Source organism: Lepeophtheirus salmonis, chromosome 13, assembly GCF_016086655.4.
Source record: "Lepeophtheirus salmonis chromosome 13, UVic_Lsal_1.4, whole genome shotgun sequence".
Taxonomy (NCBI): domain Eukaryota; kingdom Metazoa; phylum Arthropoda; class Copepoda; order Siphonostomatoida; family Caligidae; genus Lepeophtheirus; species Lepeophtheirus salmonis.
The window spans coordinates 9,368,166-9,386,719 of NC_052143.2; the positions used below are offsets into that span (position 1 = coordinate 9,368,166).

The 18,554-nt window shown below is 30.3% G+C and overlaps 1 protein-coding gene across 23 annotated transcripts in view; it reads right to left on the reverse strand.

Annotated features, from left to right (window-relative positions):
• Positions 1-18,554, reverse strand: part of Cadps (calcium-dependent secretion activator 1) — a 78,041-nt gene that overhangs the window by 26,467 nt on the left and 33,020 nt on the right. For 18 of the 23 annotated variants that reach the window (XR_011783408.1, XR_011783407.1, XR_011783405.1 and 15 more), the window contains 10 exons: positions 11,006-11,023; positions 10,693-10,786; positions 10,447-10,620; positions 10,270-10,362; positions 9,919-10,201; positions 9,795-9,812; positions 9,178-9,204; positions 3,624-3,812; positions 3,422-3,561; positions 1,971-2,158 (listed from right to left, as the gene is read on the reverse strand). Coding sequence is in view for 17 of the 23 variants with exons in the window: in XM_071893074.1 (XP_071749175.1) it covers positions 1,971-2,158; positions 3,422-3,561; positions 3,624-3,812; positions 9,178-9,204; positions 9,795-9,812; positions 9,919-10,201; positions 10,270-10,362; positions 10,447-10,620; positions 10,693-10,786; positions 11,006-11,023 (1,224 nt within the window). In the remaining 6 variants the exon portion in view is untranslated. The remainder of the gene's footprint in view (positions 1-1,970; positions 2,159-3,421; positions 3,562-3,623; positions 3,813-9,177; positions 9,205-9,794; positions 9,813-9,918; positions 10,202-10,269; positions 10,363-10,446; positions 10,621-10,692; positions 10,787-11,005; positions 11,024-18,554) is intronic. The other 5 variants (XM_071893064.1, XM_040723752.2, XM_071893063.1 and 2 more) reach the window with 2 other exon arrangements.

The following is an 18,554-nucleotide window of genomic DNA, read 5'->3' on the forward strand; positions in this document are numbered from 1 at the left end:
ATATTTATTAATTTTCCCTCTAAAAGTCATCGAAATAAAATAAATACAAGATACAATCTTGCTTGTCTAATAAACTCTTCCAAACTGCAACATATTACTTTTTTTTGTATTTTTTATGTTAAAAACACTGATATTTGAATTAAATTAAAGGAATATGTACTAAAAATGTCGAAATTTGTGAAGAAACATATATCGATTTGGGACGTGAAGGGTAGTATCTTATTATTTCCATTTTGTATAACAATGTCAATCAAAAACTTGGAAATTTTTGAAAAAACAAATTATTCACAAAAATTGAATTTCTAATATAAAATTTTTCGAAAAAAGAATCAAAAATTGATAGCTATTCTCAAAAAATAAATTTTGCATAAATCCAAAGCTATTCACAGAATATTAAATTGATTGCTCTGCTCGATAGTTTGGCTTAATGACGATAAAAAAATGTATAGTTAAAAGGACAAATCCTTAATTGGGGTGAGGGGCTACAGCCCCTCCAGACCACCCCTGCGGACGCCCCTTGCTATTTAATAAAACTAGGTAATAGTAGGAACCTATTTCCTTTAATGTTCATAAAAAAAGGAACTGTTATACAATAAAACTTACTGTTTAGGCCTACAACATCCTTGACATCAACAGTGCTGATGACACGTGAAAAGGCTCTCTAGTGAATTTATTTTATAACAGATTAGGCCGGTTTTTCGGATTCTGGCTTAAGCGGGTTTCACTCTATGTATACCTATGTAAATAACGGAGTCCAATACGTATTTTTTTAGGGTATTGAATATGTCTCATTTAATGTACCTATGTACATGGTAAAATTGATTTTTTATAAAACATGACCATCATTTTAAATTTGTAATCAATGTATAAATATATATATTATAACAAAGAGAATGAATAATGTAAGCGTTGATATTTTGCTGTAAAATGAAAAAAAATAAAATAAAATTTAAAAACCAATCAAGGATTATATGATGTTCCCAAAATAAATTAATAAAAGCACATAGAATTGAAGCAGGATATTGACATACTCATGTAAAATAGAAACAAAAGTACCGAGAACTTTATTTTAAGAGAGGGTTCAGAAGAGTTTAAAAGGAATTGTTTAAAGGCTTGACTTTTTTAAAGGAACAAAGATTGGATTTAATTCGAATCATAAGGAAAGGAGGGTTTTTTTTTACGTTGAATAGATTTGAAAGCAGATTAAATAAATTTTGAATTGTGAGTTTGGGAGATAAAATGTAGTGAACGGGAAGGAGTTAAAAACGCAAGGGCGTCCGCAGGACGAGATATATTTTTTTTAAGGGGGCTTGGTTGAAATACTTTTTTTGGAAAAAATATTTCAAAAATCCACGGGTATTCATTAAAAATTACCTTTTTCGTTCTGTTGCATAATTTAACTTAATTCCCTTTTTTCTAAAAAGATTAATCGTTAAAAAAATTAACCCCTATTTTTGCGTAAAATTTTTGCATCTTGACCATAAAAAAGTCTAGTAAAAATGTTTTAATTTCGGGAGGGTATCTACAGCCCCTTCGCCCCACCCCTGCAGACGCCCCTAAAATAAGATACAACGAATGAAGGATACATATTCAGAGGTCTTTAAGTTTAAAATGGAAAAAAGTTTTAAAATAATAAGTTTAGGAAACGAATAGAGGTTTGTTGTTCTTTTCTGCTTCTGTTGAATAATTTATACGTACCTATCCTTCGAACTATCATCCAAATATATAATATATATAATTAGAGTATATTTAATATGTACTATTCAAACTGAGACATCGAAATACATTTCAGAGTTAAATGATAATATAATTATCATTATTTTAATGTAATATAGAAACTGAATCCTTTACTTATAGGAAACTTTTGAATAAACAATAATAAAAAAATCAGCATCATGTAATATAAATCATGTTGAATACATCTTCTGGATTCAACATAATTCTCTTTACTAAGTTCATAAGAAACTTACCTATTTCCATGAACATGGCTAGCACAAAAGGCGTAGCTAAAATGTATCAGATTAGGATCAATTAAAATATTTTTCTCAGAGCGGTCAAGTAAATCAGTGATATATTTCAAATGTCGAAAGCACCCACGAACTCCATAACGAGCACAATATTCATCTAGTACAAATATTTGTCCAGGTGTGAACCAACCCTATAAAAAAGGGAGTTAATCTCGTAATTAATTACAACTCCTTGAAAAATCAAAAGACAAGGACCATCGTCCCTAGACACCTATTTGCTATACTTTTTATAAGATGCTGCCTGAATTGTCACATCTCAAACTTTGGGCATTTAAATACGGATTTTCAAAGGATAAATATAGTGTCATGAAGTTGATAAAGGAGCAAATAGATAAAGTAATGACTTTATCCCGACTGTATTCATCAATACATATTGTTACATTAAATTATCCTCCAAATAGTTGACACTAAAAATTGTAAGTGTTTATCTTCAACTTTTACAAAAGTTTTTGATGATAAACTACTGGAACTTATTGTCAGCTATTTGTACTATGATAAATAATTGGATTTTACTCAGAAATGACAAAGCAATACCGAAAATGAATGGATATTTATGCACTCCTCCATGCATGATTGCCTTGAAAGAGTATTACTTAGCAGACTTTAGACTCAATTTAAGCTAAGAATAGAGTGCATTAAAGCATTAAATAAATGAAGAAAAAAAACAATTAATATTTTGCAATGGAGCAGATAAATTATGTTTTGTTGGTAATAGGTATTTTAGGGTGGTCAATGACCCCTTTGATTAAAAAAATGTAGTATTTTTCCATAGTTAACTATAGATATCTTAAAGGCGCTGTCGTCGCAGTATTTCATGTCGGCTATTGTCGGGAGCAGTAAATTAATCAAATTTATTATTATAAGGAAAAAAACAATATGAAGTGATCATACAATACTTTATACTTTTATAATAATGCAATAACTTTATGTATGACCTACCTATGAGTTATAAAGTATTATAATTTGGAGTGAAGAGGTCTTGGAGGTAATTATCATTTATGTTTACTAATATTATCTATTCACTTATTTAATTTTGTATTGCCCAGATATTATAAAATAAGTCCTTTATCTATCCGTGATTGAATTAAATAATTCAAATTAGTGTCCAAATGGTTCATAGTTTACCATCTATGCGATATTTAAACATTTTAGTTGTTACTCATAACTAATAAGCGATACGTATTAATAGCTCTCAAGATTCAATTCATAACATAACTTTGCCCCCGACAACAGCTGACTTATAATCCACTACATCAGTGCAATCAACTTAAACTTTGTAACTCTATAGATTTTTACGACTGTTTTTTTTTAAAGACGCCCTGTAATATTTTAACTACTAGTAGTAGAGATGTCTTGAGATCTGGTCCTTGTTCAAACTGAATTAAACTCCTAACCAGTGATGCAAAAGGATCTAATAACCTCCAATCTAAGGCTTTAGCTTGTAGATATGAAAAGTGTTTATCATGGTCATATGTAATTGGCTCTGCTGCGATATATTCTTCCATTCCGTGTTTTCGTGCCCGATCAGCATCCGCTATTTCCAAAAAAGAAAGAGAGAATGAAATATTATTAATTCATGTCTAAAAAGAGCCTTACCCCCTTGAGCCTTAGCAGCTGGAGATATAGATTTCCCAGTTGAAACGGGTGGCGTGGGCTTATGAGCTTGACCTGTTGCTCTGTAGAAGGCCATAACCCAGTTATGCGCGTCAGACTCGTCCTCAGTTGCGAAAAGAACAGAGTCTCCCTCTCTCACCGTGTTGAAGAAAAACTTTCCACCTTCCAAATCTTGAGTGAAATAATAAGTCAAAAGGTATTAAATGGAGTTATGAGTAAGTAGACAAACTGGATATGTGAGACTTAAAGACTCCCTTTCCTTTCTTTTTTGTACATCAATCTTTAAGTCTCTTTTTGATAGGACTAAATAATATATGGATGGTATGTATGTATGAGTATCTGAGCATATGACTAATATGACGACTAAATGTAAGATATTTTCTTTCCTTATGAATTGTATGTTAAGTATATATGAAAAAAATAATGAAGAAAGGATGTAAGGAAGGTAGAAATTGAAGGAGTAGTGGAGAAGTTGTTGCCATACAACCCCCATCCCCACCACTACAGACTACAAATGTTACATTAAGAATCTAATGAGTAGCGTATAGGAAAAGTTTAAGCGAATAAATGAATAAAATGCTAAATTTTGTTGCCTTTTGCAAGTCATAGTTAAAAAAACAACATGCAAGCCTCGATTCACTATATGTAAATATTAGTATTTTTGTCTGCCAACTAAAGATTATTCTACAAAATATACCATTACATTTCAAATCCTGAAGACACAAAAAATGAAAATACTTTCATTACATCCTGTCATTGGAATGACTACTACTCATTAACGCAAAAAATATACTATGTATTTTGTTATCAGCTGCTGATGTTCCTGCTTCTGTTTACTTAGTCAGTGTAATGAACGTTGATTGGTTGAATCAGTTCTTGTTAAGTTCTGAACACTTCTCAACAGTTATAGAATAATAATTGGGAATAATTGCTCCACATTTCTCTGGGATTTCCCCCTTGTTTTCTTTTCCGAGGAGAAGTTTCGTGATACAATAAAGGTGAAGTATACCATATCCTTACTTTTGTTGTATCTTGCAACCTTTTGTTCCCAAGAAGAGACAGGAAAAAAAACCCCCAAAATCAGTCAGTAGTTATCCAATTCGTCGCCAATATAAAGTTATTATTATTCAATATTTGTTGGGAATGGTTTCTCAGCTGAACAAGAGCTAATACTAAAACAACCAGTCAATTTTGTTAGAACACTAAACAGTAGTGATGTGAATTGTCTTATTTTTTTTACTACTTTATTTTCTCTAGCAGATGTCATTATTATTTAATTCCTGACTAGTGAAATTACTATCTTAAAAAGATTCAATTATATTAAAAACCTAACTAGACCTTCTTGTAAAAACTCATAAAAGACGGAGCTCAACCCTGAGGACTTGTTTCGGAGTTATAATTGTAAGTCCCTGTTGAACTCAAAGTAGAATTGGGGATCGATATTGGAATAAATTGTTTCAATATTGTTGTTTTCTTCCTTCTCCTACTTCTCCATTGTCACAGCTGATCTCCTCCAAAATATTCTTCAAATTCTCAGGGTGAACACGTTGGCTTTAGGCTTTATTATTATTTTAAAGGCCCATTATACACACTTCTAATCAGAGTAAAATAAGAATAAACATCAATAGCTGATAAAAAATACAATGTACACTTTTGAGTTAATGATGTAACGCTGTGATCTGCGCATGTTGTATATCCCAAAGTTAATAGAAATACAAGGTGATATCATAGCACATGTACGACTGATATTTAATATCCACCACGCCTTTTAATATTGACGGCATAGTGTATGAGTGGTTGTGTGTTTTGTCAAAATATGTTTTTCTTGCCCAGCAGTCGGTACGATCCATTAAATTGAAAATTTTAGCAATAGTGACGTTATAGACTATGAGTGGGTTCGTGCTTTGTCAAAATCTATGTGTCTTCACCAGAAGTCGGTACGATAGATCAAATTGAAAATTCTAGCAACCCCAATTACATGATGGTCTAACCTTGTATGTCTATTAACCTTGGTATATCCTATCCAAGGAATACTCTATACATGGAGCGTGCACTCTTTTTTATTTCCCTTTTGTTTAAAGCAGCAAAGAGCTATTTTTCAGAAAATCAAGGAAAAAATTGAACTATAACGATTATTTAATGAATATCTGAAGGAAGTAAAATATTTTTTTATTTTATATTACCAGAATAATAATCTATAAATAAAGTTCTTTTTATTCCTTAATATTTTCAATCACACGATTGATTAATTTGAATTTTTCATTCCATAACAATTTTACTAATAGGAAGAAAAAAGAATACACCTTTAGTTTAAAAAAAAAATGAAAATAAAAACTCTAATTACATATAAAGTATGACTTGGTATGTTGAAAAAGTATGTAAGTAAGTAAAATTCACGTATGTGCCATCATCATTTGTAATTACTTTGTTCTGTCTCAAGGAATTTATTAAACTAAAAAAATATATTTTAAAGACGTATTTTTCAGACAATTATATATGTGTACAAGAGGCCAGATCTTTGGCATACATATATTTATAATTTGTCGTAGGCTTACAATATAAAACTGACCTATGGACAAAAACATTTTCGACCGAAAACAGAAAAAATTAAGTCAAAAAATTCCTTTGCTGCCGTAAAGATTTTTCATAACAATTGAATTAAACTTTTATTTTAGTTAACTATGAAAACGATGGTTTCATATCCGTTTAATTAAAAAAATTGCATTTTAAACTAATTTTTCACAAAAAGATGATATTGCTGCATTGGAATAAAAATTTAATTTTTAGATTTTCAAAATTGTTTAAGAGATACAAAATATTTTCTCGCTATTTAAAATTTATTTTATAGCAGATAAAGAAAGTTTTTGCCAGAAGGGACATTATCACATTTATAAAAACCACAATAATAAGAGTATTGAAAAAAAATCTTTTACATACTCTTTTAGACAAGCTGAACAAAAACAGAGTAGTGACAATCAATTTTTGAAATTTGAACAGATAGGCCATTTATATAATAAAGGATTTTTTTTTACAAATATTTCTACCCTAGGTCAGTTTTATGTTGAATCTTGAGGTATGTGTTTACTCCATATTTTTAATCATTTTGTTTGTATTATGCTTGGATGGGCTCTTCATCGTCTGGACATGAGGATCACCATATTTTACAAATAAAAAGAAATGAGCAAATTACATCTGTCAAAGTGCCTTTCAATCTATTTAGAAATACATTGATTATTATTTTTTTAAATATACAGATCCATGTTTATCAATAACTGCTTAAACACAAATGAAGAATCTAGGACATATTTTTTGGAAGTACAAAGTTATACTTGGGAATTGTTCCTGTTATGGAGTAAACCCAATTCATGTACTTATATCTATGGGTATATCCTTTTTTTTATTTAGTGTGTCACTGTAAGTATAGACAGGATCGTCCTCAAATTAAGGCTGCCTATTTGATGTGAAGTGTCAACAGTTCAAAGGGGGGGAGGAATATTAATTTACTGATAATAAATGTTTGATGCTTCTTACTCAAAGCTCCGTTTGAATTGAGTAGAATATAGAATATACTAAGTAGGTAAGGACTAAAGAGGTGCTAAAAAGTAGACTTGCTAGGTATTTTATTTTAATTCAGTTAGTATCTCATTTTTCAAGGCTTACTTATTTTTTCCTTCAGCTTCTAATTATAAATTGATTTCCAGAGTGGATAGTTGATAAAGAGTACTGATAACACTAGCCAAGAAGATTTTACTCATGGATTCAGATGGTGTGCTCCTGAATAATTTTCCATGAAGAAACTTGAATTTGAATTATAGAAAGTTTTCCTTACATTTTTCATCATTTTTCGTACTTGGAAGTTATTTTATTGAATTTAAAAAAAGATACAGAAATAGTTGGAGTACTTTTTTGCATGTAGAAACATGTTTGTACATGCAATGATTTTCTATTTCTTTTAAATCCTTTAAATTCAAGGAAGAAATAGTACATGCGCGCTCGGTAGAGCCCACCTCTCTGGGTATCCCCATTTTTTCTTCATTTAATTTTTTGATATATGAGCATCTCTATCAAGCCTACATAAGGACATATGTATCTCTGTATGTTCCAAAAGTATAGACGATTATGTATTTTAACGTTATGTGCACCCTTGACTTTCACTCCTCAAATTTCAATTGCATTTTAATGTGACTAGATATAACTTTTGTAGCAAGTTAGATCAAAATCGGTCAGTTACTTTAGCTTTAATATTTGGGACCAACATACAGACAAATAAACAGAGGCAAAGCCATATAATACAAATTTGTTGGCGAAGGTAGTTTTTTTTAAACACTCTGTAGGACATAGAAGCAAAAAAAAAAAAAAATCGCAAAATGAGTTATTTTCTTGAGATAAAGGAATAAGAGGCACATCATCTGAATCCAAAGGCAAAAGAAAAAAAAAATTGAAATTTTCTTGACTAGTTATGGATAAATAATGACTAGTAATATGGATATATAATACACATTGACATAAAATATTATCACAACAATTATATTGTTGACTGGATAAAACATGTATTGTTACGTCATTATATTCATTCCAATGTCTTAAATCAAGACACACAAGGAGTGAAGAAGGATACAAAAAAGTAGTAAATACCCGTATTACATTTGAACTTCATAATATAAAAGTGAGAAAACAATTTTTTGATCTCTTGCCGATCCATTGACTTGATTTAATTTTAATGGTATGTTTATTTTGAAAGTGATATGCATTATAAAAACATACAGAAAAAGGTTTGGAGGAAGAAAATGCTGAGATAACCCCTAGAACATCATCCCCGCCGTAAAGCATGGGAACATAAATCATATGTTTTAAGAGTGTTTCTCTTCTAAAGGGGAAAGGACGATTTCGCCACTGAAAGAGAGGATGAACGGGACATTGTACTCTAGAAATCTTTGGGGACAGCTCCTTACCTTTGGGAAGGGCACAGAAAATGGGTCTTTTTATAGGTCCTCCAGTACGACAATCTTCCCAGACGTACGACTATGACAACAAAGAAGTGGGTCAAGGATATTATTATGGCCTAGGTCGTCTCTGGACATCCATCTCATAAACAATACTTATCAGGGGGCAGACTTACAAAATCGGCAAGGGATCAATTACATATTCACTCCACTCTCATAGTATCTGCATATAATATGTAAATGATTGTAAGTAGCAAAAAATAGCTATCTATTTTTTAGGATAAAATCGACGTCTCTAGGTTGGGTGAGCAATGATGAATTAGATTACATTTGAGTGGTTTTGGATCTATGTAGGGAAACCTGAATACATTAATTGATCTTAGTAGAGGAAGAGAGATGATATATCATATTATGATGTACTAAGTTAATAATTAATAAGATGGAGAAGATTAAACATATCTACAAAATAAATGATAAAATCTATTATAATCTAATGATGATAAAAATAATTATATAGTTATTATTATTATTATTGATGGCCTAAATATGATTACAACTTTGAAATTCTATGTATGAACTATATTTGAATTTACCCGCGATTTTTTTTGTCTTCCCAGCACCTATTATTTGTTTTGGATATTTTATCAACAAAAAGAGAAAAAGAAATGAAAATCGTATTAACCAAAAAAATATCACTGAAGGATCATTCATTCTTAAAAGAATGTATGTTAATAAAAATTTGTATCTAATGGCAGGGCATACTTCAAAGCAATATTATAATTGCCAGGGGCGCAGATATGATTTTTAAACTGAAAGAGGTGGGCATTTGGAACATGAGTAGTTTGACTTTTATCAAGGAGAAAGGGCATGTGTAATTGGTACTTATTCTTGATTGCAGACTTACAAAATTAATTCTCCCTGTACAATATTTTAAAGAAAAAAATATCCCAATTTGCCAACCCCTTAAAATATAACGGCAAATAAAAGTATTCTGGGCGAATGAAGGGGAGCCACGGCTGACTGCCACTACTAGAGAAACCACTTAATCGAAGTTTCATAAATATATTAAATCTGAGGGAGACATGTCCCTCTGCATTCTCCCTGCCAACTGCGCCCATGAACTATGTATATCCCTTGTATGCATGTTTGAAGAATCAAATGTTTGCATGGAGTAAAAAAAGTATTCAGAAATATATGAGAAAATACTCACTCATGTGAAAAAACATGGCTGAAATAAAAAAATAAAAAAGTATTAAAATGGGCAACTCTTTCTAAAAAGGTCTGAAGAGAGAGAGAGAGAGAGATAAAAGAAGAAAGAAAGAGGTGAAACTCACCTCCGGCAGGCTCAATATAATCAACAGTGTATCCATCCAACTGCATCCTTTCCCCTGGATCCGACTTCTTTGGTTTATACGAACAGATTGCAAATGTGTATTGTGACACTTGAATTAAAACAAAATAACGTTTTTTCCATTTTTTCCAAACGGACTTTCCCATGGCATACATGTATCCACAATGCTTCATGTTCATAGGTTTATCCATTCTCACAGCCACTTTGATTTTCATTTCCTTATCTGGAGAATTTTTTCCAGTTTCGAGCTTATACCACTCTGGGGCCTACATATGCAAGTCAGATAAAGTATGCATATGCAGAGTTTCAAGGAACGTATCTATTGGATCCTTACCTTGGAACTAAGGGGCGTTGGATGTATGATTACACGTCCCATTTCCTTATCATCGAGGGATAGCATACCCGGATTCACAGTGTTCAATTTGACCTACAACATAGATACATATTCACAGGAAATGAGAGAACGTATTTCCAAGAAAATATTATAAGTGTGGTATAGGATTTTCTTTACTTTAACTATTGGTAAGGGATGGGTTGTTGTAAAGTCTCCTTGAGTGTCCCACATGGGTTTGCTCACTTCAACTTGATCTGTAGCAAGTTTGGAAGAACCATCGACTTCCATTGTGCAATAAATAACGCGTGTGGAGGGCAACGATTTAAGATTTCTAACTTCGAGCACTACGACCTATGTAATTAGAGAGATAGATGATAAATTATTAATTGATGGCCTAAGTTATGTAAAGTAATCTATCATTACCTCAATTTGAAATGAAAGAACAACATCAGATTTGGAAAGCGAGGAAATGACAGGTTCGTCTTCATCATTGCGAGATATCGATGTAGACGATCGACTGTAAAAATAAATTGTATCATCCATCAAATTTGTTATTTGAAGGGAGTTAAGACAATAATACCATAACACAAACAGAGCAAAGAGTCTCTCTACAGAGATAGAAATTTAAAAAATATATAAGTATAAATATGTGTATTATTGCTTTAACTTTAGAATGCGAAAAACAATAACATCAGAGATGAATGGTTGACAAATAAAAAATATAATAAACTTTTACCTTAGTACGGATGATCTCCTAGAAGAAGAAGAAACGCGATGAGGATGGAAGAGTTGTTTAAAAAAAGCAAATAGAAATAAAGGAAGGGAAAATAGATACAAAATATGAAATAAACAAGGAAAGAGAAAGAATCAAGGAGAGAAAAATTACGACACCAATCTATCAAAGACAACCAAAATTCCACTAATTAACAAAACCTCTCCCTCTCTCTCTCCTTAATACTCCTCATCAAGGACTCCCAAATTATTCCTATCACCATCTACATACATATATAATTTAGACACAAAGATCTCCTTCAATTAATACATCAATGTGCAGAAAGTTCACCATGCTCAGTTCATCGCCGGACATGTCACCGTGGAAAAGATTCACTGCAAATAAATTTCATCGCAGGAGAAACTGATATTTTGGAATATGGTTTTTTAATATAAATATATGGTTATTTTCCTATGTACTAGTAACATAGTGCTCTTTATCATAATTAAGTAAGATTGAGGAATACTCAATTTAAATATCATACTTAATCATATTTACTGACTTTATTAAAAAGTAGTGTTCTTCTAATGCATTTATGTAAGAATATGAGAAAGAAAAGAGGCTTTTATACTTAGTAAATCAACTTAAATTTCCCTACCAATCTATTATATGATAGGTACATACCTTATAAGTCGATATAATTATTAATAAACTGTTTAATTATTATTCTTTATTATTACGAGAATCACAATAAATTTATGAACAGGGAGGAAGACGTTTTCTAATGGGTGAGGTTTTCGAATGTGATTTGAGCGTAGCGAACTTTCACTCTAACCAAATGAGTTTCTCATTATGATATTGGACAAAAAAAAAAGAAAAAGGAAAACACATTAATGGAAATATGTCACGTATAATGTAAATACTACTGTGACTACAAGTTTCAGTATATTTCTTCCCTACTAACCAGCAAAATAAGTATAATATTTCACTATCAATAAAATATTCTGCAGGAACATATCTTTTAAGAAATCGATTCGTTTTAGTGACACTCGGATTGGAAGAAACGTGTCTACAAACAGAGCCCAATCTATAAAAAAATAAAACACACATCGTTATAACGATAATTACATACTTATTGGCATAAATATTTGAACTACATTTATTTACCAAGCAATCTATTTAATTGTACTAGAACTGGGCTGAGAATCAGGGAAAATATCCAATATCTGGGCCACATTAGAGAAAATACTTTAGATTTTCGATATTTGCTCCAATATTGATTATGATACAATTATAAAAAAAAAAGGAGTGATTGGGAAAAAAAAAAAGCAATTTTTGTAGACATGGATTGTTTAATATACTCACACTTGGATAAATGAATTAATGTATCGGCTAGGGATGTGAACATTGTCTAAATCCCCGTGAGTATAAATCAAAAAGAAAAGTGTCTTTTGGGAACTTTTAATTTGATAGAGAAGATATCTGCTATATAAAAACTATAGTGATCCTTGCTTTCTAATACGTCAAAATAGAGGGACATAAAATTAAAAAAGCACAAATATCTTGCAGGTTAGCAAATTATACTTTTTTTTAAAATGTATTCTCATATTTAATTTCGACAATTTTCACATCTGAATGTTCATCTAAAAAAGTTTGCAACGGAAAGTTTGCCTCCCCAGGCTAGGCAAAAAAAAAAAAAAAAATAAGGTAAGGCTTGTAAAAATTCTCTTCATTTAAAATTTACTTTTTTTTTTTTTTAAATGTTTATTTTTGCTAACAAATGGATGAATCCGTACTTTATTATTCAAATATTTTTTATTCAAATAAATATGCCTTTCACAAGTCAGCCTTTTTGATAAATTAATTGAAACATTGCATATTTTCATTGCTGAAATTGTATAAATATATGTATGTCTCTCTTCGGCTAGATATGTTTTGTCACTGAGAGGCTACTTATAAATATATAGCTTGATTTTTTTTAGTGCATTCTTAGGATATCTCTTTTGGTTTTTGATTTTCGGAACAAGGGACATCTAATAATTTGTTAAATATTAAATTAGATTGGAATATTGACTTAAAATTTCGTTGATGTTGTACCTTTATGCGTACATACATACATAAAAACATTATATTTTCATTTTAGAAAGCATCTTTTGTTTAGAATAGTGCATTTCTTTGTTATTTATTAATAGAGTAGTTTAGTTTCTCTATATTTATAATGGTGGTTGTTTAAAAAATGAAGACGAGTGTGCGTAACTAAAGCTCAACATGTTATATTAGATAAAAAAAAGGTAGTAGGTTATATACTCAATTTCCGTTTTAATATTATAACTATAGATGGAAATTCTAAAATCCACCGTATATTAAAAAAGAAAGAAACAGATAATTAACAGGCTCACGTCTTACAGTTTCAATAATGTTGCGTAGGAGAGTAACTTAGCCTTCATTACGTTTTATTGGATCAGCTACTAGCAGTCGTGAGAGGAAGGAAATAAACACAAATCCAACTCCTGATATAGATAAAACACATAGGTTATAATTAATCCGATATTGATCCTCGATTCTACTCCGAGTCTAACAAGGACTTACAATTTATCAGCGCTACTCGGCGAAATTCATGTAAAAACACATTCGTGGTTAAACTTTATAGTTTATACGTATAATATGTTCCCTCCTCAATTAGTAAAGAATAATAAGAACAGCTTTAGAAAATAACAATAAAAATATATTCAGGTAACAGCTAAAGAAAGCTGATCCTACTTTTATGAAAATAATATTTTAATCTATAATTATAGTACTTTCAACTAAAAGATAGTGCTTCTAGAATGTTCCTAAATTAAGTTTAAAAAAAGATTTGTTGTCATAAAAATAATCATTGAATAAGACTCGAGTTGTCTCACTTCCACATAATTTTTTTTTATCCATCAAGCATTATATATTTATAGTATACATTTGAATTAGGTAATTAATCTAATCGTTCAACTTTTTATCATGTTATGGATAGTGAAGGAAAATTGATAATTTACTTACATATATCAAATAAATAATAATGAATGTGACTTAAAATGAGGTTTAGAAATGAGTGCATGCAGTTAAAGCTCATTCAGGGAGTGTTCTAGAGAATAAAGTACGCCCTGGCGTAATCATCGTCATCACATTATATTAAAAAAAAAAAAAAAAATGAGAGAATATATAGTAAAGATTGTAAATAGTAAGCATTTTTAGTTTTTTTATTTTATCAATTTGATATTTTCATTCTCAAGGAGAGAATATCTAAGTATTGAGTATGCCCATAAAAAATGGAGACTAACACAAAGGATATGGGGGAGTTATCATTTATATTAATACAGCAATTTTTTTCTGTTCATCAACACCTGATTACTCTGTGCAATAACACTAGGTCAGTAGTTATAAATAAATTTCCAGCAACTCTCCTAGTACAATAATTTTTGTACATATATCTAGTTATATGTATCTATAAAATATTACTCGAACTATTAAAGAGAAATCCCTTTATTAATTATGGTATAAATGCAACTGTATTGTACTTTAACTAATTTCCAACGAATTGACTCCTTCAAACCTTTTTAAAAATTGAAATATCTATCCGGTTTTACAAATGTATATGATAAATATTTTTATTAAGAAAATCAATTCCTAACAAATGGAATCATATATTTTCATAACGTTTTCTTACAAAATGTTGACGATGATTTAGTAATTTAAATTTGTGAATGTTTAGGATAAAATTATACCAATAAGAGAAAATTCAAAAGGAATAAAGTTGATTTGTCTATTTATAGCAATTTTTGACATTAGAAATGAATGAAAAACATTGTAGAACCCCCAAAATTTTGAATATATATTTAAAAAAATCAAATATTAAATTATTTGATCTGCTATATAATTTGCCCGAATGACTTTTTTTAAGAAAATACTAGCCCTTCCAGCCGCCCCTGTAGACCCAGCTAATTTTGTTGAAAAGTGTTATGATATTCATACATTTTGTACTTTTTTTCATAGCGTATTTTGAAAAAAAAAATCCTTAAACGTTCCTTTCTTGAACTGAGATATTATACACGCAAAATTTATAAAAATTATTCTATTATCTTGAATCTACATTTTATCTCCATTACTCCCAAAAATATTAAATCAGATAATATAGTATTTATCTTCATAATCTCTTGTTTTAATCGAGGATTAGTGAATTTAATTAACTGTTTTGTTCAGAAGCAGTTTCTTTAGTTTTCCTTTTGATTTCTTGAAATATTTAAGGACTGAGGCATAGAATAGTTTCTACAAAATGTAATATACTGTAATTATTATTTGATATAATACATGCAACCTCGTCAAAACGGACTAATTTTATTCCACAAATTGGCATAAAGTAATGAATATTTCAATGAAATTTGTATGGATAATAATTTTTTACTAAAAAAACCCCAAACTGAGGTTGTAAAGAATATTTGAAAACGAATAATTTTTTTATCGATGTCTTTAATTAGAGGGGGGTTTATATTTAGCAATATGAGAAAATTAATTTTTAAACCAATTTTTCGAATATGTGAGCATCTTTTATGCACACTAAAAAAAATCTGGCCAATGAAAAAACCCTACCCTAAAAATTGCTTTTATACACACAAATGCGAATTTTTTAAATCTCCTTTCAAAGTTATAAGAACAAATTCGGGAATGTTATGATCATTAAAGCCTTTATATGCTTAAAGCAATCGTTATATAACATTTAAAGTTGATAAAGCACAGTGTTAAGGCCATATAAGAAATTAAACGTCACAAACAAGCTCAATTTCTTTTAAATTTTTATTTTTACGTGTACTAGGCTGTCCAATTTTTAGAATTACCTTTTAATTCGAACTTTTGTTGTATTTTAATAAAAAAATTATGTCTTTAAGGGCGTTTTTTGAACTCTACAGACTGTCATTTGGAAATAACTTTTTTTTAGTGACATTCTCTATTTGTAAAAGGATTCAAAAGTTTGAATTTTAAAGTTATGTTGTTGAATTTAAAAAGCTTCATTAAAGTTTTTTTTTTTTTCGATTGATACATAAGAATATAATCCTTATTTTTCATTTTGAAGGAAAGCAAATTGGAGCCCAACGAAATACTTGAATTAATATAAGACATATAAGTTATATAGCTTATATTTGTACAAGTATTTTAATTATATTTATGTGTGTAATAAGACTGGAATGGTAAAAAAAAAAATGATACAAAAGTTTAACAACGTAATTATTATTACCGTTCAACTGTTTATCATTTTACTGGCTTCATTGTTTCACTTGTTTACCCAGTTCACTAACTGAGTTTTAAGAATGATGTTCATTAAAAAAGGGTAATATGGGGGAGGGAGGGGGGAGGTCGGTTAGGCCAATACGTCATGCATAAAATTAGGATTTTGAGAATGAGATTGATTTTCTTAAATAATTTTTGTAGTTGATATATACAAGAAACTAATTGATTAATCTATAGTCTCTTTACACATGCACAAGTATATAGGTAATAGTATCCTTTGATAGCGAAATATACTCAAATATAATATTTATTGAGTCTAAATGTGTTTATAGTGATGATATCACAGCACGTAGCAAACGTTTCACATTTAAAAATAAAAAGTTATCTATTCGAATTTGAAAATGCACGGGGAAGAATTTATTAAAAAGGGGAAATTAATTATTAAATTGTATATAGTTTTGACCTCAATATTCGATCCAGAGAAAATCCTTCTCATGGTTTGATATGTCAATAACTTTGAGCAATTTATTCAAGTAGTATGTTCTTCAAAAATGTCCATCAATGTCAGTTCCACTTTACATCTTATAAAAAAATTATTTAAACACAAAATCCACATACTCGTTAGAATATATTGAAGGAGTGGACCCGGATAATACTTCTACTATGCTGTGGATTTTTGATTTTTTTTTTTTAATTTTAATTTTTTTGGAAGTAGCTATTGGAGACCGAGCAAACGAACGTTGTTTTTTCTGCAACATCAGCATAATCAAGCAGCTGTTCCATTTTACTTCTCTATTAAAAAAGTGGTGTTTTGGCAATACATTTGCCTGGCTCTAGGGCGTTGCTAGCTTCATCATGGGGGAGGGGGGGCTTAGCTCCAAAAAAATTCAACACCGTATAATAAATATGTTTATTTTATATGAGAAAACGGGGCTGGCGACGCGTTTGTCAATGCTTATTCTCACATAAGTAACTTAGGTACATTAATTAGTTTTATTAATGTGTTATTCAGTACTTTTGAAGGTTTTCTGTAATAAAGGATCAATATAAATTCCAACAAATTACATGCAAGCATTCAAATACGCGATTCTACACAAATTCAAGATTTAATAATCCGTGTAAACACGGTTTAAAACAAAATATTCCAGGCCTATTCCTATTCAGGTGCTGAACATAAGGGAAGAGAGTATGATCACCAGTTCTTGAGTTTAACTACAGTTATTATACAGCCTCCCTTCCCCCAAAAAATGTTGGTGTCAATTATCGTCCATTGGCATCCTCCTTTGATGTTGACGTCATCTATCAATAATACAACCAAGTTATAGTGGATAAAATAATTGACAAAAAAAAAAAGTCTATAATTTCAATGGTAACTTTTAAGGTAAATTACATTTAAAAAAGAAATGTTTTTGGAGTGAAATAAATGGTGAGAAACCCCCGAGAACACTACCCTGACTGTCAATTATGTGGGTGGAAACATTATTTTTGGAAAATGTTTCCCTGCTAAGCAGAAATAACGGCTTCACTGCATCAAAGAGAGGATGGTCATGCCGTCTAACAAGAATTATTGTGCTACAAACTCCTTTCCTCAGGTCTAGGGACTGAAAACGGGTCGTGTAATGGGTTTTACAGCACGAGAATTGCCCAAAACTTTCGGCAAGGTAACAAAAATGGGACTCAAGAAGAACTTTATTTAGGTCATTGAGTGGTCTAGCCAGTCTTTGGACATCCATTCCATAGAAAATCTTTATCAGTTTGTAAATTTACAAAATTGGGAAGGGATCAATAGTTTAAATAATTAATACCTGGAAGGGGATTACTTGAATCTCACGGGATGAATAAGCTTGTTATTAAACGAACGTAGATATTTTCTTTTAATGTTATCTACGTACATAGATATCATCGTGCATGTACCTTTGGATTATATGTAAGTAACATGATAAATATATGTTTGTCAATATCCTGACAGTTGTAGAGTTTCTTTGAAGTAAAAAACGTTTTTCTTGAGATAAATGATGAGATACAAAGCAGAATAATTATAGAAAAATATTGAATTGTAAGTACATATGTATAACACTCAAGGTGTTTTGAACTCTTTCATGCTTAAAATCTAAACATCATATATTGGTAATTAACATCACATGTCAAATAGGCTCTAGAGGCTAAGGTTTTTTAGCTAGATTTCAATTTTTCATTTTTTCGTTTTAGTTTGATGTTTTACAGTTAATTCTTCAGGGCCGTCTACAGGGGTGGGTTTGAGGGACTGTTGCAAAGTTTTCCAAAAAAAAATAATTTTCTGTGGAAAATTATAGATTTTCGA